This window comes from Gekko japonicus, unplaced genomic scaffold, assembly GCF_001447785.1.
Source record: "Gekko japonicus isolate JY-2015 unplaced genomic scaffold, Gekko_japonicus_V1.1 scaffold834, whole genome shotgun sequence".
Classification (NCBI taxonomy): domain Eukaryota; kingdom Metazoa; phylum Chordata; class Lepidosauria; order Squamata; family Gekkonidae; genus Gekko; species Gekko japonicus.
The window spans coordinates 561,345-584,434 of NW_015165855.1; the positions used below are offsets into that span (position 1 = coordinate 561,345).

The 23,090-nt window shown below is 42.6% G+C and overlaps 3 protein-coding genes across 3 annotated transcripts; all 3 read right to left on the reverse strand.

The window, feature by feature from the left end:
• LOC107110364 (protocadherin gamma-B1-like) lies at positions 1–5,026 on the reverse strand. The gene is made up of 3 exons (XM_015411144.1): positions 5,013–5,026; positions 2,464–2,487; positions 1–2,404 (listed from the first exon to the last, which is right to left on the reverse strand). The coding sequence occupies exons 1-3, from the start codon at positions 5,024–5,026 to the stop codon at positions 1–3; spliced, it is 2,442 nt and encodes an 813-aa protein (XP_015266630.1).
• A 1,481-nt stretch (positions 5,027–6,507) lies between these two features.
• LOC107110365 (protocadherin gamma-B1-like) lies at positions 6,508–8,934 on the reverse strand. Its single transcript, XM_015411145.1, has one exon. The coding sequence runs from the start codon at positions 8,932–8,934 to the stop codon at positions 6,508–6,510; it is 2,427 nt and encodes an 808-aa protein (XP_015266631.1).
• A 3,492-nt stretch (positions 8,935–12,426) lies between these two features.
• Positions 12,427–14,880, reverse strand: LOC107110366 (protocadherin gamma-B1-like). Its single transcript, XM_015411147.1, has one exon. The coding sequence runs from the start codon at positions 14,878–14,880 to the stop codon at positions 12,427–12,429; it is 2,454 nt and encodes an 817-aa protein (XP_015266633.1).
• Positions 14,881–23,090: the final 8,210 nt, after the last annotated feature.

Below are 23,090 nucleotides of genomic sequence, written 5' to 3' on the forward strand. Positions count from 1 at the left end.
TCAAAATAAACTCACCATATCAGATTTATCCATCTCACAATTAAGGATATTTCCCTCACTGGCTGTCAAAAGTGCCTCAGACTTATTCTTAGAAGAAATGTTCTCTGCAGTTAGAACAGTGCTTGTTGGAAAGGCATATTCCTGTATCCGGGATTCAGATGATAAGCAAAGTTGATAAGAATAAGGCAGTGTCCCCTCTTCATAGTTGGGTGGAAATATAATACCGTTGTTTGAGTGGGGGACGGGACCAAAGCACTGTAGGAATTTGGGATTGCCTGATCGTCGAAGCTTCATCAGAATGGCCAGAATCACCGTCAAGAGGAACAAGAAGGAGATCAAAGCCAAGGCCAACACCAGATAGAACTGCAGATCAGACTGATAGTCAGGACTGATGGATTGGGTCTTCATTTCTGGAAGGGCCTCCTGAAAGTTCTCTGCAAACACCATGTTCAGAGTCACTGTAGCAGATAACGATGGGTGTCCATTATCCTTCACTAAAATAACCACCTTCTGCTTCACAGCATCCCTTTCCAAAAAAGTTCGGGAGGTCCTGATCTCACCAGTATGGTGTCCAACTGTGAAGAGCCCCGGCTCAGTGGCCTGAAGCAGGTGGTAGGAGAGCCAGGCATTGTGTCCAGAGTCAGCATCCACCGCTACCACCTTGGTCACCAGATAATCTGCATCAGCTGAACGAGGGATCATCTCGAACAAACCTGAACCTTCCACTCCTTTGGAAGGGTAGAGGATCTGAGGGCTGTTGTCATTCTGGTCCACAATAAACACTTTCACAGTGACATTGCTGCTCAGAGGAGGAGAGCCTCCATCTTGGGCCTTCACTTGAAGTTGGAACTCCCTGAATTGTTCGTAGTCAAAGGAGCGCTGTGCATAAACAATCCCAGTCTCAGAGTTAATGGAGACATAAGAGGAGAGAGGCAGGTCCTCAATGTTGCTCTTTTGGATGGAGTAAAGGATTCGTGCATTGCGATCCAGATCTGGGTCTGAGGCTTTGACCCTGAAAATGGAGGCTCCAGAGGGGTTGTTTTCTGGCACGTAGGCAGTATAGGAAGGCTTCTCAAAGGCTGGAGGATTATCATTGATATCGGAGATCTGCACTGAAATGGTCTTGAGTGTAGAAAGAGGAGGATTGCCTTGGTCTGTGGCTGTGATTGTGATATTATATTGAGGAATAATTTCTCTGTCCAGAGAACCATCTGTAAGCACCTTATAGTAGTTATTGGATGTTGAGACAATTTGGAATGGCAAATTGCTTAGTACCTGACAAACTATGTTTCCATTTTCTCCTGAATCTCTGTCTTTTACATGGATAAGAGCTACCAGAGTCCCGGATGCAGAATCTTCAGGTATTGGGCTGGATGATGAGACAAGAATGATTTCCGGGGCATTGTCATTCTCGTCTGCTATCTTTATCTCAACATTGCAGTGAGCCACTAACCCACCCCCATCCTTGGCTTCAACTGTCATGATGTATTTATCTTTCCCCTCAAAATCTGGGGTTTCCCTAACTTTAATAGTTCCATTATGTGAATCCAACAAAAACATTTTGCGAGTGTTTTCAGCAATATTGCTAAAACTGTAGCTGATCTGGCCATAGGAGCCTTCGTCTCTGTCAGTGGCTTCCACATGCACCACTGAGGATCCTTTGGGGGCATTTTCCTTCAGGCTGACCTTGTACAATTCTTGTGCAAAAACAGGGAGGTTGTCATTGGCATCAATGACATTAACCCATATTTTGGCTGTGCCAGTTTTGGCAGGCTTTCCTCCATCTACAGCCATAACGGTTATATGGAAACTGCTTTCCCTTTCCCGATCCAACTGTTTCCTGAGTACCAATTCTGCATATTTATTTCCATCCTCACTCACGCTGGTTTCCAGTGTGAAATATTGATTGGGTGAGAGTTGGTAGTTCTGGAGAGAATTCATTCCAACATCTGGATCTTCAGCATGCCCAAGAACAAATCGGGCTCCTGGCAGAGTTGATTCACTTGGTTCTAGCCTGATATCCTCATTTAAGAAACGTGGTGTGTTATCATTAATATCCTGGATTGCTACAGTTACATGGAAAATATTCATGGGGTTTTCAGCCATGACTTCAAAGTTTATAAGGCAGAATAGAGTTTCCCCACAAGTTCCCTCTCTATCTATCCTATCATTTACATACAGTTTTCCATTTTCTGCACTGACAGTGAAATACTGCTTTTTATCTAGAGAAAAGACATGCAGATTGCGATTTGCTATTTCTCCAGGACTAAGTCCTAGATCTTTGGCTAGATTCCCTACAATGGACCCTTTCTCCATTTCCTCAGGGACTGAATACTGAATCTGCTCTGAGGCGGTTTTGCAGAACAAAGACAATAATAAGAGGAACAATAACCTTACTGATCCACTCTTCTCTTGGTGTCTGCAGTTCATCCTTCTGGCTGAGGAGCTTGCTTTTTCTTCTACTTGCATATCTTGGTCAGCTGAGATCTTTTCAAATTCCCATCACAACACAAGATCCACAGTAAAGAAGCATAACAATGTCACTGGAGTCTGCTGAATTTATATATGTTGTAATGGTTTCCTTTCCCCAAGGCTTCCCGTCTCCGTTGTCTGCTGTTTTCCTGATCTGCATTCCGAGAATGAGCAGCCACACTGCTGGAAGCAGAGCTCAGTGGATTCCCAGATCCTACATGAGAGCTACCTTGGCCAACAGTGACACTCTGCGTCTCAGGCAGGGAACTGCAAGAATTGCTTTTGTCTCTTCCTCAAGCTTATATGTAGAGAAGAACAATCTGTTTTCAGGTGGGGAAGAAGAAAAGTTTTCTGGCTTTGTGGATAGTATATATCTGCATTTTGTATGTGTTTATTTTGCTACAACAGTAGGAACACCATTCCAAACAATCTCACGCAAACAGCATAAACAACATGAAACAATATTTGGGGAAAGTGGTACTGCCACTTGTAAACTCAGTTTTCTGTGATTATCATGGAATATTTTGAGACATGTTACTATTAATAAGAAATAAATACTTAAATATATAAGGATATCAGCTCTGCTTTTGTCCTCTCAGATTCCATATACTATTTTGCTGTATTTATTCATTATATCATAAACCACAACAAAACATATACAAAGAATGAACACCATATTGCAGTTACAAAGGTTACAGTGTCATTAAGTAAAGAACACCAAAGAGCATCAAGTTAAGTCAAGCACTTTCCTCTTCTGTAAATAAATAAAACTCTAATTAACACAGATCTTTTTGATTTATACCATCCAGTTCTATATATTTGAGGCTAAATTCAGCTTCCATTGTCTAGGAAAATTACCTGGATCCACCTTAGAAATCCTGCCACATGCTTCAACAAAATTATTTCTGGCCTAGAGGGATCTCAAATTCATATCCTACCTCCAGTTTTTCCACGGATCTTAGTCCAAAACTCAATAGGGTGAGAAGATTGCTGCCAAACGTGGATAAGATTGACCATCAGAAATTTACAAAAGCAACAATGGGCAGTGCAACGTCTATACATCATAGCTAATTTCTGGCATCAAATAAAACTGATGAACTACTTTAAAGCAGGTTTTCTTAAAGCTCCGAAGAGACCATAAAAGTGGATCAATGAGTTAAAACAAAGCTTCATGTCTCATCAGGTATCACAGAACTGGTATCATCCATTTAGTTTAAAATGTACAATTAGTTGCTGAAGAATAACTGAATAGTATAGTATATATATTTTGACAAAACATGTGTTACTTTAGATTGGCATGACATTTCAAAAACTGATCTGACCTGAACTTCTCAGTACTTTATACAAAACATTTCTATTGGCCCAAATTAAACTGAAATAAAGGTACTGTCTTCTTTTGTCACTAAAACACAGGGCCAGGTTTACGTAAGGGCGTGAATGCTAAATAGCACGCTACTACTGCTTGAAATGCTGCAAATATGATAAAGCCCTTTTCAAAACCTGCTGTAATACCACTATGACATACTACGGGTACTACTGGTGTTACTAATAGATACTCTGTAGATGAATAAGAATGGCAATGGAGGTATACTTCAAACAGATGGGCCTCTCCATTTAAATGAGTGCAGGTAGAAGGGCTGAGAAGGACTTTGGGTCTTTTTTGGTATGACAGCTCCCTACATACACACAGGACGCAAGGAAGAATATCACATACATGCAATTGGAAGGCATCCAAAGCATCCTTAATAAGTTTTGGAATGCCTTAGTTTTTGCTGCCGAATAGTAAACAACTGAGACCAAAACAACTAAAGAAAAGGCTAGTACATGTCCTATGTTCATTAACTGGGAGACTTTTGAATGAGACATTTTAAAAAATAATTTGTATTTTCCTCATAGGGCTAACTGAGCAAATATAAATGAAAATCTAATGCCTCATTCCAACTTACCTGAAAGGGCTAGAAAAACATGCATATAAATCAAGGACACTATCCTGATCTTCTGTTTAGAACTGAACACTGAAAGTGCATACTTATGCCACTCTTCCACATGGAAGAAAGTTCCCAGGATTGATCCAGTCTCCTTTATCCTGTACTTCAGGCTGAGGTCTAAAAAGTTGAGCAGATGGAACAAGAAGAGGACAGTGGAACTGGCGCACATGGTTTGGGGGCAGGACCTGGTAACAAGTTTTATTGTTCAGTCACACAGTCGAGTCCAACTCTTCGCGACCCCATGGACCAGATCAAGACCCAGGAGCTATTTATCCTCTATCTCTGCGGCCCCATAGACTTCAACATATAAAAGTCCCCCCCCCACCATTCTTCAGCCCCTCTAAATGGAAAACTGAATTCATTTGTTTAAAAGTATGCAATCAGAGAATAACAGTGCTCAGCTTCCACACATAGCCAGAATGGTGAATATCACAGCCCTGCCAGTATTGATACTTCATAGTGCTTAATTTCCAGGCTCTTCTTAGATGATCTAAATTCATTGTTCTAAGTTCTAAGGTCATTGATCTAAATGTCTAGCAGAATAATCCATACCCCAACTGTAACATGTTTAATTGAATTTGCTCATGTTTGTCCCTTATCTCTGTGTTATGTTCTCCACTGTTGATTTCAGAATGGAAGCTGTTTGAGGGCGAGGACTTGCCTATTCTTGCTTAGGAAGATCTATAGAAATCATGTACACTGATACTGCTACAATAAATAACAAAAATAGTAAAACTATCATGCGGCTAACATTCTGCCAAAAGTAGATTTGCAGTGTACCATCCCTGCTGATGACATGTGTTAATGCAATCGATCCTTCAGATCAGAAAGCCCTGGATAAAGAAAAGGAAAAAATAAAGAGCCCACTGGAAGAGGCTGTGAATGAAAAGGAAGGTGGAGAACAAACTGGCAAATGGGTATTGTACACTGCAAGGAAGAAGCAAGAAAAGAAGTCCTCCGTAAGATCATTAGTGTAATAAGCAAAGGAGGATCTCATGGCCTTCCTCTGAAAATGTGAGCTCTAGATGCACCTGGCACATAAAAGCCTTACCACAGAATGCAGAATGTGTGTGGCCACTGCAAGACACCTCATCAATCCAGCAAACCTGTGCCAGAGTGATAGTAATGCACAGGGGTCGTTTCATAGAAAAAGAGCTAGGGGAACTCATTAGCATAACTCATTAGCATATGCCACACCCCCTGACATCACCAGAAGTATGTCATGAGGCCACACCCCCTGAATGCGCTCGCCCGCTTCAGGAGAGGGGATCAAAGTGTAATACAAGCCTCTTCCGAGACTTGATCACACCAATCTCAACTCTCTCTTGGGTCTTGATGCCTGCCAGTAATTCCCCCTGCCTGGAGGAAGCCGTGTTGGACCAAAATACAGTCCAAACTGCTGTAAGGAACACCCGTCCACTCTGAGCACTTACAGGGTGCGTCAAATCGCCATTTTACCCTGACCGGAAGCAGGGTAATGTGCCCTGCCCCCGCACCTCACCCAGGGGAACTGCGATCCCCCGCGATCCCCCCCGAAATGACCCCTGGTAATGCAACAATTTCTTGATATAAAATAAAGGAGATACAGTATTTTACAACCTGGAGAATATTCATCTGAGAAAATATATATTTTACTTCTTATGAATGTGAAGATAAAAAGAAGACCATTGAGCAAATGGGTATCCATTGACATAGGAGCTCAACATGTTCTTTTATGGCTTCTTTTGAAATGTTTCAATATATACCTTATTATCCAGATTACTATTATTTAATAGTTACTTTTCATCAAAAAGCACTTTCAAAACCACAGAATCTCATCACAAGATAAGAGACAGGTTGGAGAGGATATAAAGAGCACAAAGGTAACAAGAAAGATGGAAAATTTTGGGAAGTGGTATGTGTGTATTTTCTAGTGTATAACAACCATCAACCCCCCCTCCCCAATATTCACTGGTTTCCTGTTTGATAGACAGCAAAAGTCAAACAAATAAAGCAGTTGCATCAGCCCCATAAATAAAATAATGTGTCATGAAAGGAAAATAACGATCTATACCTTGTCCGTACTCTCCATCTCAGAATTTAAACTTTTTTCTCCATTATTAAGGATAGGCACACCAGATGTGTTGTTGCATAGAATATTGTCTGCAATCTGAATATTGGGGGTCAGGAAAGTGAACTCATTCTTCCTGGATTCTGAGGACAGGCACAGCTGGTAGGAATAAGGCAAAGTCCCATCTTCAAAGTTTGGTGGGAAGATGGCTCCAGCCTTTGAATGGGGAACAGGAGCAAAGCACTGCAGGAATTTGGGATTCCCTGATCGCCGAAGCTTCATCAGAATGGCCAGGATCACTGTCAAGAGAAACAAGAATGACATCAAAGCCAAGGCCAGCACCAGGTAGAACTGCAGGTCGGACTGATAGTCAGAGCTCCTGGACTGGTTCTTCATTTCTGGAAGGGCCTCCTGAAAGTTCTCGGCAAACACCAAGTTCAGCGTCACAGTGGCTGAGAGTGATGGCTGGCCATTATCCTTCACCAAGATGACCAGTTTCTGTTTCGCAGCATCTTTCTCCACAAAGGCCCTTGTGGTCCTGATTTCACCAGTGTGAGAACCAACAGTGAAGAATCCTGGTTCAGTGGCTTGAATGACATGGTAGGAAAGCCAGGCGTTGTGTCCAGAATCAGCATCCACAGCCACCACCTTTGTGACCAGATATCCTGCCTCAGCAGAACGAGGTACCATCTCAAACAAGGCTGAGCCCTTGGCTTCTTGTGAAGGGGACAGGATCCGTGGGCTGTTGTCATTCCGATCCAAAATGAACACCCTCACTGTGACATTGCTGCTGAGAGGGGGAGAACCACTGTCTAGGGCCCTCACTTGAAGCTGGAACTCTCTGAACTGTTCATAGTCAAAGGACCTCTGGGCATAGAGAGCTCCAGTCTCAGAGTTAATGGAGATGTATGAAGAGATGGGGAGCTCCTTGATGTTGCTATGGAGGATGGAATATGTGATTCGTGAGTTTTGGTCCATGTCTGGGTCCAAGGATTCCACATTGAATATGGAAGCACCAGAAGGGTTATTTTCTGGCACAAAGATGGTGTAGGATGGTTTCTCAAAAGAAGGGGCATTGTCATTGATATCTGAAATAAGTAATGAGATGGTTTTATTTGTGGAGAGTGCAGGTGTCCCTTGGTCACTGGCTGTGATTGTAATATTGTATTCAGAATGCTTTTCTCGGTCTAAAGGACTGTCGGTCTGCAGCTTATAGTAATTATTAGAAGAGGGAATAATCTTGAATGGTAAATGCTTTTCTAGGTTGCATGTAACTTTCCCATTGTCCCCTGTATCTTTGTCTTTTACATTGATCAAGGCAATTAATGTTCCAGGAAGGGAATCTTCAGGGACTGGGTTAAACAGGGAAACAATGTTCACCTCTGGGGAGTTGTCATTCTCATCAAGAACTGTTATTTCGATGTTGCAGTGGGTCACTAATCCTCCTCCATCTTTTGCTGCAACTCGAATACTATATTCTTTGGTTTCTTCGAAGTCCAATTGCCCTTCTAGTGTTATAGTTCCATTCCTGGGATCCAAGCTGAATTTCTGTTGGTCACTTAGTGGTATGTTCCTGAATTGGTACGTGATCTGGGCGTTTGGACCTTCATCATCATCAGAGGCCACAATCTGGAGTACAAACGAACCAACAGGTACATTTTCCTTCAAACTGACCTTATAAAGTTCTTGTGTGAATATGGGGAAATTATCATTAGCATCAGTGACATCAATCCATATTTGAGCAGTACCAGTTCTTCTTGGTTCTCCACTGTCTAGCGCTACAAGAGTCAATTGGAAAGAGTGTTCCCTTTCACGATCCAACATTTTCTGCAGTACTAACTCTGCAAATTTCCCCCCATCCTTACTCTCTTTAACTTCCACAGTGAAATACTGGTTGGGGTTGATCTGGTAATTCTGAAGAGAATTCATACCAATGTCAGGATCTTTAGCTTTCTCAATAAGAAACCTTGTGCCTGGTAAACTGGATTCAATTATTTCCAACTTGATGTTTTCATTTGCAAAATATGGTGCATTATCATTAATGTCTTGAATCACTACAGTAATATGAAAAATATTCAGAGGGTTTTCAACCACTGCCTCAAAATTAACAAGGCAAAGTGCAGCTGTGTCACAAATCCCTTCCCTGTCTATTCTGTCATTCACATAGAGTTTTCCATTCTCTGCACTGATTGTGAAATATTGCATATCATCCACAGAGACAGCATGTAGGTTACGCTGTGCTAGTTCTCTGGCATTCAGACCCAAATCTTTGGCAAGGTTACCCACAATAGAACCCTTTGGCATCTCTTCGGGTATGGAATACTGAATCTGCTCTGAAGCAGCCCAGCTGCAGAAAGACAATAATGAGAGAAGCAGTACTTGCCTTCCCAGAGCCCGGCCATTCCCTTTGTGCTTCCTGTCCATCTGGATCCCAGACAAATTAGCTGTCTCTTTTACCCCCGGTCAGATCAGATCCTCTTCAAGATGCAGGGAATCTTAGGAAGAATAATCCGTTTTTCTTCTTAATTTGTACAAGCCACAAGACTTTTTTTTTGGCTCAGGAATGCTGTTCTGCCTCTGTGTTGGGAGTTCCCCGGTCTGCACAGCACCGATGAAGCTATAGCAAATATCTGTGGCTTTCCAGCCTCCATTTAGCGATGATATTGGTCAACAGCGACACTCTGAGGCTCACAAGGAGAACTGCAATGGATGCTTGTTCATTTGGTTTAAAATAGAAATGCAACCTGAAGGCAATTGATGTTTTGGTGAATTACAAACAAACACTGAAGGACTGTGTTTAGGAATGACTATCCCCTTGTAATAGGCTCTAAGTAGAGAACTCGGAATATTTTCCTTTAAAAAAACATTTACCTGTTTCTTCATTCAGTCCAGTTTTTAAAGCTAATATTGCTACTCCAATAATGAAAAGTCTTGCTTCCTAAATAATCATCCTGGACTTCAAAGTGTGGAAATCTCTGCATTGTCATCCAGGCATTTTCTCTGGCTGGAATATTACTATTTATACCTTCGATTGCCATTTGAGTTCCAGGATGGTTCACTGTATCGCTACATATGCTCCAAAGTTAGCCAGTTGTTACTTAGCTGCAGATCTCCTATCTGTTCTCTATGTGGTGCATTAGTAGGTCCTTTAAGATACCAGAGTAAATCTAGAAGTCCCACTATGGGAAATAATGTGGGTCCCAAGTTTGGAAACTTGTGTACACTTAGGCTGCCATCCTAAAAGCACTTTTCAAAGAGTAGCCTGACTGAATAGAGTAGGATTCTGACTAGACTTGCTTAGGATGACACTGTTAGTCTCTGATAATCAACAGTGGAGAAAGAATTAACTAGAAACACAGGCCTGATAAACAGAAAAGGTCTACTGTCCAGAACAGCCATTCTCATAGAATGTTACTGTAGCTTTGCAGTCATTGATTTTTCCACTTATGACATGTTTTAAAAATGCAAAGATGGAGTAGGCCCAACTGAATAGACTTGAGCAGGATTTTGACTAGACTTGCTTAGGATTAAACTGTTAATCTCCAATAATCAACGGTGGAGAAAAAAATTAACTAGAAACAGAGGCCCGGCCAAATTTTTAAACAGAAAAGGTCTACTGTCCAAAACAGTCATTTTCTTCTCATAGCATGTTATTGTAGTTTTGCAGTCATTGATTTTTCCACTTGTGACACATGTTTTAAAAATGCAAAGATGGTCATTCTTTGGAAAGAGCTTTCATGACTTTTCTTCATTCTTCCTAGATTTCCTTCATGTATTGATTTTAAATTCCAAACAATGTCATCAACAATGTAGTAAAATACTACTTCACAACCAGTTTTGATCATTTGCCATTGTATGCGCAATACCAAAGCAATTACAGGTTTACCTCAATAAATGTGGTCCCCATTTTGGAAGTTTGTATACATTTAGGCTACCATCTTAAGAGCACTTTTCAAGGAGTAGGTCCAACTGAATAGATTAGTACAATTCTGAGTAGACCTGCTTAGGACTGTACTGTTAGCACCTGATAATCAACTGTGGAAGTAGAACTACACGTTAACTAGAAGAACAGGTCTGCCCCCCCCCCAATAGCAACCCATGCCAAATTCTTCCCACATCTGTAACCGATAATGGAATTCAAAGATACCACAATTTCTATTTTTCCACATAACTGACTGCAATTGGAGTGGGAAAATGCATTTTTTTCAGGTTTAGTAATCATTTCCTTGTTACATTTCTTATGTCAACAATGGGATGGGTGAAGTTTAGAAAGATGTTCTACATTACTTTTACATTTCTCTTAAATTCTCCGTTCAAATAATCCAGAATTTACCAGGTTGTCTTAGGCAAGCCATTATCTTGAAACTGAGAACTTCATCTGCAATACAGGAAGAATCCACAGCCGGGCCACTTGTGCGGTTGGGTAAAAAGTAGGGATTCTGTTGACTTTCACTGCCTTACTATTCTGCCTCCAAAACCCCAGCTTTGTTTTCAGTTTGTCTTATGTTAATCAAAGCTCCTGGGAAGAACTCCCAGCTCTCTGCTATGGTGGGGGACCTTCTGGTGTCAGCCTTTGACCAGCACTACCACTTGGTAGGGTGATATGGGGGGGGGAAGCTGAAAAACCACTGTTGGGGTGATAGTCTAGGATTCACCAGAAACTCTATGGTAGACTTACAGGTTTACCCCAGAAATTACATTTTGCTGTCAAGAAAATGGCGTCCCCCACACTCCACTCTTCCACTAGCTGGCAAGTCCACCCCTGGGGCTTTATTTTTGTGTCACCGTTTCTTTCCTCATAGCACTTTCCTCCACTATATTTTTTAAGTTATGCTTGCATAAGTTGGATATAAATAGCATATCTAATAAAAATTTCAAACCCCCACATACAAGTTGAGAACACCAGTGTTAAAAATGGACAAGATCAAGTAGGGTTGCCAACCCCATGAGATCTCCCACGATTACAAGTGATCTCCAGATGACCAAGATCAGTTCCTCTGGAGAAAATATCTGCTTTGGAGGGTGGTCTCTATGGCATTGTACCCTGCTGAGGTCTCTCCCCTCCCCAAACCCCACCCTCCCCAGGCTGTACTTCCTAAATCTTCAGGTATTTCCCAACCTAGAGCTGACAACCCTAGCAAGATGAAAGCTCATAAAGACAGTATAGAAAAAAGGGCATACCCTAAAATATTAATATATAAATATTAATATATAAAAATCTACTGTTTTGATTTACTGGATTGGTTTTACTGAGATTATTATTATCATTACTAGTAGTAATTGTATTATTCAAGAAGGATATAAAACAAGAGAACCATGACCTACCTTGGGCATACGCTCTGATTAAAAAGCATTACTCTGAGGCAGTGTAGCATACACACACACACAAAAAGGCATACCCATACATCCCTAAATGTTAATATATAAGTTTATACTGCCTTATTTACTGGATTGGTTTTACTGAGATTATTATTATTATCATTACTACTAGTAATTGTATTATTCAAAAAGGATATAAAAGAAGAGAAACATGACCTACCTTGTGCATATTCTTTGATTAAAAAGCATTACTCTGAGGCAGTGCACATGGGCGGCCACTCATTAACACAGGAAGCTCAGCAGTAATCTGGAACCATGCGGGATCTTGCACTGCCATTGCCCATTTTAAGATTACAACAGTTATATTCTGCTCAGGACATGAACTGCTTCGCTCAATAGGGGGGGAAATAGAGTTAACATTGCTCCCAGGTATTCAAACCCTAAGTATCCTCCAGGAAAATGCCAAATATAGTCATTATAAGCTAAGAAATCAAAATATACGAGCTGTTTGAAGGGAGAACTCATTTACTTATAACTATACAAGTGGCCATGCACAATCACGGTCAAAACCTCTACAGTGAAAATGAGGTACTGCGCTCAAAATAAACTCACCATATCAGATTTATCCATCTCACAGTTTCCCTCACTGGCTATCAAAAGTGCTTCAGATTTATTCTTAGAAGAAATGTTCTCTGCAGTTAGAACACTGTTTGTTGGAAAGGCATATTCCTGTATCCGGGATTCAGATGATAAGCAAAGTTGATAAGAATAAGGCAATGTCCCCTCTTCATAGTTAGGTGGAAATATGATACCATTGTTCGAATGAGGAACAGGAGCAAAGCACTGCAGGAATTTGGGATTCCCTGATCGTCGAAGCTTCATCAGAATGGCCAGAATCACCGTCAAGAGAAACAAGAAGGAGATCAAAGCCAAGGCCAACACCAGGTAAAACTGCAGGTCAGACTGATAGTCAGGACTGATGGACTGGGTCTTCATTTCTGGAAGGGCCTCCTGGAAATTCTCTGCAAACACCAGATTCAGCGTCACTGTAGCAGATAACGATGGGTGTCCATTATCCTTCACTAAGATAACCGCCCTCTGCTTCACAGCATCCCTTTCCAAAAATGTTCGGGATGTCCTGATCTCACCTGTATGGTGTCCAATTGTGAAGAGCCCTGGCTCAGTGGCTTGAAGCAGGTGGTAGGAGAGCCAGGCATTGTGTCCAGAGTCAGCATCCACTGCTACCACCTTGGTCACCAGATAATCTGCATCAGCTGAACGAGGGATCATCTCGAACAAACCTGAACCTTCCACTCCTTTGGAAGGGTAGAGGATCTGAGGGCTGTTGTCATTCTGGTCCACAATAAACACTTTCACAGTGACATTGCTGCTCAGAGGAGGAGAGCCTCCATCTTGGGCCTTCACTTGAAGTTGGAACTCCCTGAATTGTTCGTAGTCAAAGGAGCGCTGTGCATAAACAATCCCCGTCTCAGAGTTAATGGAGACATAAGAGGAGAGAGGCAGGTCCTCAATGTTGCTCTTTTGGATGGAGTAAAGGATTCGTGCATTGCCATCCAGATCTGGGTCAGAGGCTTTGACCCTGAAAATGGAGGCTCCAGAGGGGTTGTTCTCTGGCACATAGGCAGTATAAGAAGGCTTCTCAAAGGCTGGAGGATTATCGTTGATATCAGAGATCTGCACTGAAATGGTCTTGAGTGTAGAAAGAGGAGGACTCCCATTGTCTGTGGCTGTGATTGTGATATTATACTCAGGAGTATTTTCCCTGTCCAGCAAACCATCTGTAAGCACCTTATAGTAGTTATTGGATGTTGAGACAATTTGGAATGGCAAATTGCTTAGTACCTGACAAACTATGTTTCCATTCTCTCCAGAATCTCTGTCTTTTACATTGATAAGAGCAACCAGAGTCCCAGATGCAGAATCTTCAGGTATTGGGCTGGATGATGAGACAAGAATGATTTCTGGGGCATTGTCATTCTCGTCTACTATCTTTATCTCAACATTGCAGTGAGCCACTAACCCACCCCCATCCTTGGCTTCAACTGTCATGATGTATTTATCTTTCCCCTCAAAATCCAGGGTTTGCATAACCCTAATAGTTCCATTATGTGGATCCAACAGAAACATTTTGCGAGAATTTTCAGCAATGTTGCTAAAGCTATAGCTGATCTGGCCATTGGACCCTTCATCTCTGTCAGTGGCTTCCACTTGAACTACTGAAGATCCTTTGGGGACATTTTCTTTCAGGCTGACTTTGTAAGTATCTTGTGCAAAAACAGGGGGGTTGTCATTGGCATCAATGACATTAACCCATATTTTGGCTGTGCCAGTTTTGGCAGGCCTTCCTCCATCCACAGCCAGAAGGGTTATATGGAAACTGCTTTCACTTTCCCGATCCAGCTGTTTACTGAGTACTAATTCTGCATATTTATTTCCATCACTCTCTTTAGTTTCCAGTGTGAAATATTGATTAGATGAGAGCTGGTAACTCTGGAGAGAATTCATTCCAACATCTGGGTCTTCAGCATGCCCAAGAACAAATCGGGCTCCTGGCAAAGTTAATTCACTTGGTTCTAGCCTGATATCCTCTTTTAAGAAATGTGGAGTGTTATCATTAATGTCCTGGATTGCTACAGTTACATGGAAAATATTCATGGGGTTTTCAGCCATGACTTCAAAGTTTATAAGGCAGAATAGAGTTTCCCCACATATTCCCTCTCTATCTATCCTATCATTTACATACAGTTTTCCATTTTCTGCACTGACAGTGAAATACTGCTTTTTATCTAGAGAAAGGACATGCAGATTGCGATTTGCTATTTCTCCAGGGCTAAGTCCCAGATCTTTGCCTAGATTCCCTACAACGGACCCTTTCTCCATTTCCTCAGGGACTGAATACTGAATCTGCTCTGAGGCAGTCTTGCAGAACAAAGACAATAATAAGAGGAACAATAACCTTACTGATCCACTCTCCTCTTGGTGTCTGCAGTTCATCCTTCTGGCTGAGGCGCTTGCTTTTTCTCCTTTCATATCTTGATCAGCTGAGGTGTTTCCAATTCCCAATACAAGATCCACAGTAAAGAAGCATAACAATGTCACTGGATACTGCTGAATTTATATACGTTGTAATGGTTTCCTTTCCCCAAGGCTTCCACGTCTCTGTTGTCTCCCGTTTTCCTGATCGGCATTCAGAGAATGAGCAGCCACACTGCTGGAAGCATCCTTCAGTGGATTCTCAGCTCCTACATGAGAGCTACCTTGGCCAACAGCGACACTCTGCGTCTCAGGCAGGGAACTGCAAGAATTGCTTTTGTTTCTTCCTCAAGCTTATATGTAGAGAAGAACAATCTTTTTTTCAGGTAGGGAAGAAGCAAAGTTTTCTGGCTTTGTGGATAGTATATATATATATATATCTACATTTCTGTATGTGTTTATTTTGCTACTGCTGTACATACACCATTCAAAACAGCCTTAGTCAAACAGCACAAACTACTTTGCTTTCCCACCACCTATCTGTTTTCAAACAGAACTCAACAGTTAATTAATAGAAGGGATATCAAGCATGAAACAATATTTTGTGGAAGTGGTATTGCAACTTTTAAACTCAGCTTTCCATGATTATCATGAGATATTTGGAGACATTTTACCATTCATAAGAAATGAATAATTAAATATATAAGGAAATCAACTTTCTTTATGCCCTCTCAGATTCCATATACTATTTTGCTATATTTATTCATTATGTCATAAACCACAACAAAACATATGCAAAAATAAACACCATAATGCAGTTATAAAGATTACAATGTCATCATTAATTATAGAACTCCATTGAGCATGAAGCTGAGTCAAGCACCTTCCTCTTCTGTCCATAAATAAAACTCAAATTAACATAGATCTTGATTTTTATCATCCAGTTCGATATATTTGAGCCAACAGTCTGCTTCCAATGTTTAGCAAAAACAATCCTTGATGCCATAATTAAATAGAGGAAAGTTATCTGGATGTTCCTTTGAAATCCTGCCACACAGTTCAACAAAAGTATTTCTGGCCTTAGAGGGATCTCAAGTTCGTATCTTACCTCCAGTTTTTCACAAATCTTAGACCAAAACTCAATTGGGTGAGAACATCGCTGCCCAATGTTGATAGAATTGGCCATCGGAAAATTACAAACCTAACAATGGCCAGTGCAGCTTCTGTACATCATAGCTAATTTCTGGCATCAGTTAACTTTGATGAACTGTTTATAAGCAGGTTTCCTTTAAGCACCAAAGAGATAGTGAAAGCAGATCCATGAGTTAAAACCAGGGGTCATTTCGTAGAAAAAGAGCTAGGGGAACTCATTAGCATAACTCATTAGCATATGCCACACCCCCTGGCATCACCGAAAGTGTGTCATAAGGCCACACCTCCTGACATCACCGGAAGTGTGTCATAAGGCCACACCCCCCGCCCCCAACGGTCCCAGCCACTGGCCTTGCAGCTCCACTGCCGAGCCCCATGAGGTGGACCTGCAAGGCCGGCGGGAGTGCAAGGAAGCCCCGCGTAGGCCCTCCCTGGCCCCAGGCAGGCAGGGGTGGGGAGAGGCAGGGAGGAAGCAACTTACCCTCCCTCTTCTCCTGCCTCCTCCTGGCTGAATGAGGGCTGGAAGCGGGGCGGCCGGAAGCAGGGGGCGGGGCTTCGTCATGTGCCCTGCCCCCCGTACCTCACCCGGGGGAACTGCGTTCCCCCACGTTCCCCCCCAAAATGACCTCTGGAAACCAAGCTCCATGTCTCCCTGGGTTTCACAGAAACAGTATCATCCATTTAATTTTAAATGTATAATTAGTTGCTGAAGTATAACTGAACAGAATAGTATATATTTTTGACAAAACATGCGTTGCTCTAGATTGACATAGCATTTCAAAAGCTGACAGACTCCTAAGACCTGAACGTCTCAGTACTTTGCTGACAAAAGCTTTTAAGAGCTAGTTATTGAGAATACAGACATATATTGAACATCTCTCAAAAGATGAAATGATTGCCTCTGGTCTACTTTATACAAAACATTTCTATTGGCCCAAACTAAATCAATAAATGTACTAGATGTCTCCTTTTGTCACAAGCCCAGGTTTACATAAGGGTGTGAATGCTAAACGGGAGGCTACTACACATTGAAGCACTGCAAATATGATAAACTCCTTTTCAAAATCTCCTTAATACCACTATAACATACTACAGGTACTACTAGGGTTACTAATAGATACTCTGTAGATGAATAAGAATGGCAATGGAGGTATACTTCAAACAGATGGGCATCTCCATTTAAATGAGTGCAGGGAGAAGGGCTGAGAAGGTCTTTGGTATCAGACCTTAGCCGCCACCACTAAAGGCTGATAACAATATTGGACAACGGATCCATGGACCTTTTTTGGTATGACAGCTCCTTATATACACACATGAGGAAAAGAATAACACATGCATGAAATTGAAGGACATTGAAAGCATCATTAATAAGCTTTGGGATGCCTTCGCTTTTGCTGCAGAATAGTAAAGTTAAATATCTGGGACCAAAGCAACTAAAGAAAACGCTAGTGCATGGTCTGTGTTAGTTAACTGGGAAACTTTCTAACGAGACATTTTAAAAATAATAATGCATACAATAGCACAAACATAGGAGCCAGATCTCATCCCAAATGACTAAACGGAAAGTTGAAGTGTGCAATCAGAGAATAACAGTGTTCAGCTTCCACAGATAACCACAATGGGGAATAACACAGCCCCACACTTCATTTCCAGGCTTTTGTTAAATGACATTAAGCATTGATCCAAATGTCTAGTACAGTAATCCATATCCCCAACTGTAATCCAGTTCAATATGTGTAACTGCATTCACTTATATTTGTATTTTGCCCCCTTTTTAGTTTCTCTACTGTTGATTTTGGATTGTAAGTACCTTGAGGGTAAGGTAAAGGTAAAGGTTCCCTTGCTCGAAAGCCAGTCAAATCCGACTCTAGGGTTGTGGTGCTCATCTCCGTTTCAAAGCCGAAGAGCCAGCGCTGTCCAAAGACATTTCCGTGGTCATGTGGCCAGCATGACTAAACACCAAGGTGCACGGAATGCTGTTACCTTCCCACCGAAGTGGTACCTATTTATCTACTTGCAATTTCTTGCTTTCGAACTGCTAGGTTGGCAGGAACCTTGAGGGTAGGGACCTGCTATTCTAGTTTATTAAATTCTATCAAAATCCTGTACATTGATAGAGCTACAATAAAGAACAAAAATAGTAAGACTATCATGCTGCTAATGTTCTGCCAAAAGTAGCCTTGCAGTGTGCCATCCCTACCCAATGATATGTATTGACGGAATCGATCCTTCAAATCAAAATGTGATGGATAAAGAAAACAGAAGGTAAAGAGCCTACTGGAAGAGCCAATAACACGAGAAGTAGTGGGAGAACAAGCTGGCAAATTAGTGTCGAAGACTGCATACAAGCAGAAAGAGAGGAAATGCAACTGTGTACCTTAACATTATTAGTGCAATTAGCAGAGGAGGATCTCATGGCCCTCTTCTGAAAATGTGAGCTCTAGGTGTATCTGGTGCATACAAGCCTTACTACCAAGCTATGGCATGTAGACTATGTGTGACCACTGCTGTCGCCAGACTGTTAGTACTGCAGCATATATTGCATATAACATAAAGGAGATATAGTATTTTACAACCTGGAAATGGGAACATCCATCTGAGAAACCGTATATTGGCCCCGGTCACACGAGCAGGAAACCGCGGGGGGGAAGCGTGGCAGTGTGCCCCGGGGCAAACTAAGGCGCCGTTACCTGACCAGACCTCCCGTGGAGGTACCGTGGAGGTACCGTGGAGATCCCGTGGGAAGGGAGAGGTGTCGATCGCAGCACAATCCCGCGCGCAAAAACGAAGCGCGCGGTTCGGCAAACTGGATATTTTTTTTTTCTGTACAGCACGACTGCGCATGCTCGGTAGGGTGCTTTTGCGCATCCACAAAGACATGGGGGGAAAAACGTTTTCGCGAGGACGGGAACATGGGCGGGCGCCGGATGCCTCCGGAAACGCGATCCGACGCCTGCCCTTGCCCCGCGGCTTCCGGATACTAGTACCTCCGAGGTACTAGTATTTTGCTGCGCGGTTTCAGCGGGAAGCCTCGTTTGAGCCCCGGGTGTGCTACGCTTCCCAGATGTGCTGGTGGGATCGCGTCCGGAAACTCCGCATGTCTTCCGTCTGACTAGGGTGGCTAATGTTCCGTGTGACCGCAGCCATTGTAATTCTTATGAAGAAGAAGATAAAAAGTAGATAATTAATTGATAAAATGAAGATCCAGTTAAATACACGCTGAAAATGTTCTTTTATGGCTTCTTTTGAAAAGTTTCAATATGTATCCTGTCTTCCGGTCACTTTTACTTAACAGTTGTTTCTGAACATATATGAAGCTGCCTTATGCTGAATCAGACAATTGGTTCATCAAGGTCGGTACTGTATACTCAGACTGGCAGTGGCTCTCCAGGGTCTCAGGTGGAGGTCTTTCACATCACCTGCAACTCAAGGTCACCACACTTTATCCCCCCCCCACACACACACAATATTGACTGACATTAGACTGGGAAATTATCTTGAAACTCAGACTTTCCTTTGCAATACAGGAAGCTTCACAGTGAGGCCACTCATGTAGCTGGGTAAAAATTAGGGATTCTATGGAATTTCACTGCCTTACTGTTCTGCCTTAGTATCCCTTCTTTGTTTCCAGTTTTTTCTTGTGAAAACTCCTGGGTAGTCCTGCCGGGTTTCTGCTATGGTGGGAGACCTCCTGGGTTGATTCTGCATTGGCTTTTCCCTCCGTTGTTTTATAAAACTCACGTTGGAAGAAAAATTGCCCTCTGCGTTGCACGCTGGTTTCACTTCCTTTGATTATCGGGTTTTATGGTACCCTCCAGACGGCATACTTCTTTCAAGCTCTTTGATGGTTGGGTATTTTTGAACCTTCTATACATAGATTTATAACCATTTTATGGCCGTTCAGGGGTGACTTTGCAGTCAGTGCGGCGTTGCCCGGAGGTATTTGAATGTGGTTTTGAGCTGCACTTTTTCTTCCCAGTTGAGAAAATGTGGAACAAATGCTAGATGCAGAATCGGCTCTGGTGGCAGCCTTTGGCCCCCATTGCTGCTTGGTAGAGTTGAAGGGTTGAAAATCACTGTGGCATTCTAGGATTCACCAGAAACTCTATGGTACCCGGAACCTGGAACTGATGTCATGCTGTCAATATGATGGTGCCCTCCCCCACACCCAGTTTTCTGCCAGCTGGCAACCCTACCCCTGGGGCTTTATCTGTGCGTCATTTTCTCTTTCCTTATAGCGCATTTTCACATTAAATTTACACCATTTTAAATTTTATGCTTTTAGCATTTGGATATAAATGGCATATCAAAGTCATAAAAATTTCAAACCCCCACATTCAGACTGAGATCACCAGGAATGAAAATTGGGCAAGGTGAAAAGGCTCATGAAGATAGCATACAGACGAAAAAGGGAATACCCATGCACCCCTAAATGTTAATAAATACATATTTACTGGCCTGATTAACTGGATTGGTTTTACTGAGATTATTTAAATTGCTAGCAGTAATTGTATTATTCAAGAAGGATTTAAAACAATGACCAACCTTGAATAAACTCGACTCCTTCACACCCAATTTACTATTTTGTTTAATATTATTTTTAAAAATCCCCCCCTCCCCGTCTAGGCAATATAAGCTACTGAAATCAAACCACATAGCATCAACCACCCTTTCATTTTCACCCTTACCATAAGCATCACAAAACAAGATCAAAGTTCTGTATTCCATATTCTCTCCTAACTCGAGTGGCCCGCTTTTACATATAGACACATACTATTAAGCCTTATATTTGCTCCCCAGCCTCATTGGATCTCAATATTCTCTGCGATAAGATGCCCCATTATTTAGCAGATTTAATGACTCTGAACCACTGTAGAGCATTTATGCTGCCCAGATTAATGCATTCCCCTCTAAAGTCTTACAGGGGAGATAACATCGTGTACCTCTGAGTGAAAGACTTTGCTCCTGCGGAGCAAATACCGACTCAGTTCAGCATATATTACTCCACTGCTCTCGGTATGATAATCTCCGTAAGGAACTATTTCAAAAGCTCTCCTTACCCCCTGATTATTCGACTAATCTTTCTTTTTGTCAGCATTTATTGAGAGATACTAAGTGGGAGATTACTGAGGTGGCAGCCACTTTTTGGAGGATATTCTTAAATCGGAACCAGATCAAGTATGACTGTATGTGTAACTATTTACATACGTTGAATCCTTCTTTTCATTCTATATATCATTCTAGATCCCTTCCAGTCCGGCTTCTGCCTGGGGCATGGGACCAAGACAGTACTGGTCGCTCTTACTGACGACCTCCAAAGGCATCTGGATCGAGGCGGTGTGGCGGCACTGTTGTTGTTAGATCTGTCGGCCGCATTCGATATGGTCAACCACCAGTTGCTGACCCACCACCTCGCCGACGTGGGGATTCAGGGGCTCACCCTTCAATGGCTTGCCTCTTTTCTCCAAGGTCAGTGACAAAGGGTGGTGATAGGGGAACAGCAGTCCCGGAGACATCCTCTCGAATGTGGGGTGCCTCAAGGGGCAGTGCTTACCCCAATGTTGTTTAACATCTACATGCGCCCCCTTGCCCAGATTGCCCGTAGGTATGGGCTTGGGCGTCATCAATATGCAGATGACACCCAGCTTTATCTGATGTTGGGCGGCCGGTCGGGCTCCAGTCCAGAAGATCTGCACCGGGTGTTGCAGGCTGTGGCGGGTTGGCTCTGACTGAGTCGGCTGAAGCTAAACCCGGCGAAGACAGAGGTCCTGGGCCTGAGTCAGGGTGGTCTGGGGTTGGGGCTCCCTCTCCCGACCTTTGATGGGGTGCCTTTGGTGCCAGCGCTGGAGGTATTGGAGTTTAGGAGTGCTCCTGGACTCCTTGTTAACTATGGAGGCCTAGGTGGCAGCCACTGCTAAGTCAGCTTTTTACCATCTTCGGCTAGCTCGGCAGTTGGTTCCCTTCCTCGACCGTGATGACTTGGCCACAGTGATCCATGCAACGGTCACCTCCAGGTTGGACTACTGTAACGCTCTCTACATGGGGCTGCCTCTGTCACAAATCTGGAAGCTGCAGCTGGTGCAGAATGCTGCGGCCAGGCTGTTGATGGGTCTCCCTAGCCCGGACCACATCAGGCCTGTGCTGAAAGCACTGCACTGGCTGCCAATAGCGTACCAGATTCGCTTCAAAGTGCTGGTTCTTACCTTTAAAGCCCTATATGGCCGGGGTCCAACATACCTAAGGGACTGCCTTTCCCAATATGTTCCCCTGCGGGTTGGAGACGCAACATCTCCTGATGATTCCAGGCCCCATGGAGGCCAGGTTGACTGTTACCAGGGCAACAGCTTTTTCGGTGGCGGCTCCTACCTGATGGAACGAGTTCCCGGAGGAGATCCGGGCCCTGCGGGACCTTGTGCAGTTCTGCAGGGCCTGCAAGATGGAGGTCTTCCACCAGGCTTTTGAGTAGGAGCTGCCACTACCATACCATCACTATTTTACCATCATTACCAACTGGCCCTGGGAAGAGAGAACGACAGTGTCACATGGAACTGACAGCACTGATTGGGTGTACCATCTTTGAGACGTCATCTTTTATGGAAGATTATTCTGGAACATCTAGAGCACTTAATATGTCGTAACATTGTAGTGATGGTTTTATATGGTTTTAACCTGTTTTTATGTGTTGGCTTACACCTATCTGTGATCCGTCCTGAGCCCGCGTTGCGGGGAGGGCGGGCTATAAATTGAAATTATAAATAAATATAAATAAATATACTTGACTGTGTGTTATGCCATTAAAGGTCAGAATTGAATTGAACTGAATATAGACACACACACTTTACAAATATATATTTTGAAATTACTACATCAGACAATCTTTAAATATTATTTTTGGAAACATTTTCTTCCCAAATAAACTCTCTGATTAAAAAGCACTGCTATGAGGTATTAAACCTTAAGTATCAATCAGTAAAGTTGAGACAATGAGAAAAGCCAGATCTAATCAGACATTAAAGTATACTAGCAGGCTGTAGGAACGACTCCTTTAATTATGAAAATATGGGTGGCAATTTACAATCACAGTCAAAACACCTACCTTGTAAATGAGGTACTGC

Excerpts from the sequence above, each read along its gene's own strand:
- LOC107110366 (XM_015411147.1), bottom strand. The coding sequence starts at position 14,880 with ATGAAAGGAGAAAAAGCAAGCGCCTCAGCCAGAAGGATGAACTGCAGA.
- LOC107110365 (XM_015411145.1), bottom strand. The coding sequence starts at position 8,934 with ATGGACAGGAAGCACAAAGGGAATGGCCGGGCTCTGGGAAGGCAAGTA.
- LOC107110364 (XM_015411144.1), bottom strand. Across the intron at positions 2,405-2,463 it reads CAGCTGACCAAGATATGCAA|TGGATCAGTAAGGTTATTGT; the intron begins GTAGAAGAAAAA and ends CCAAGAGAAGAG.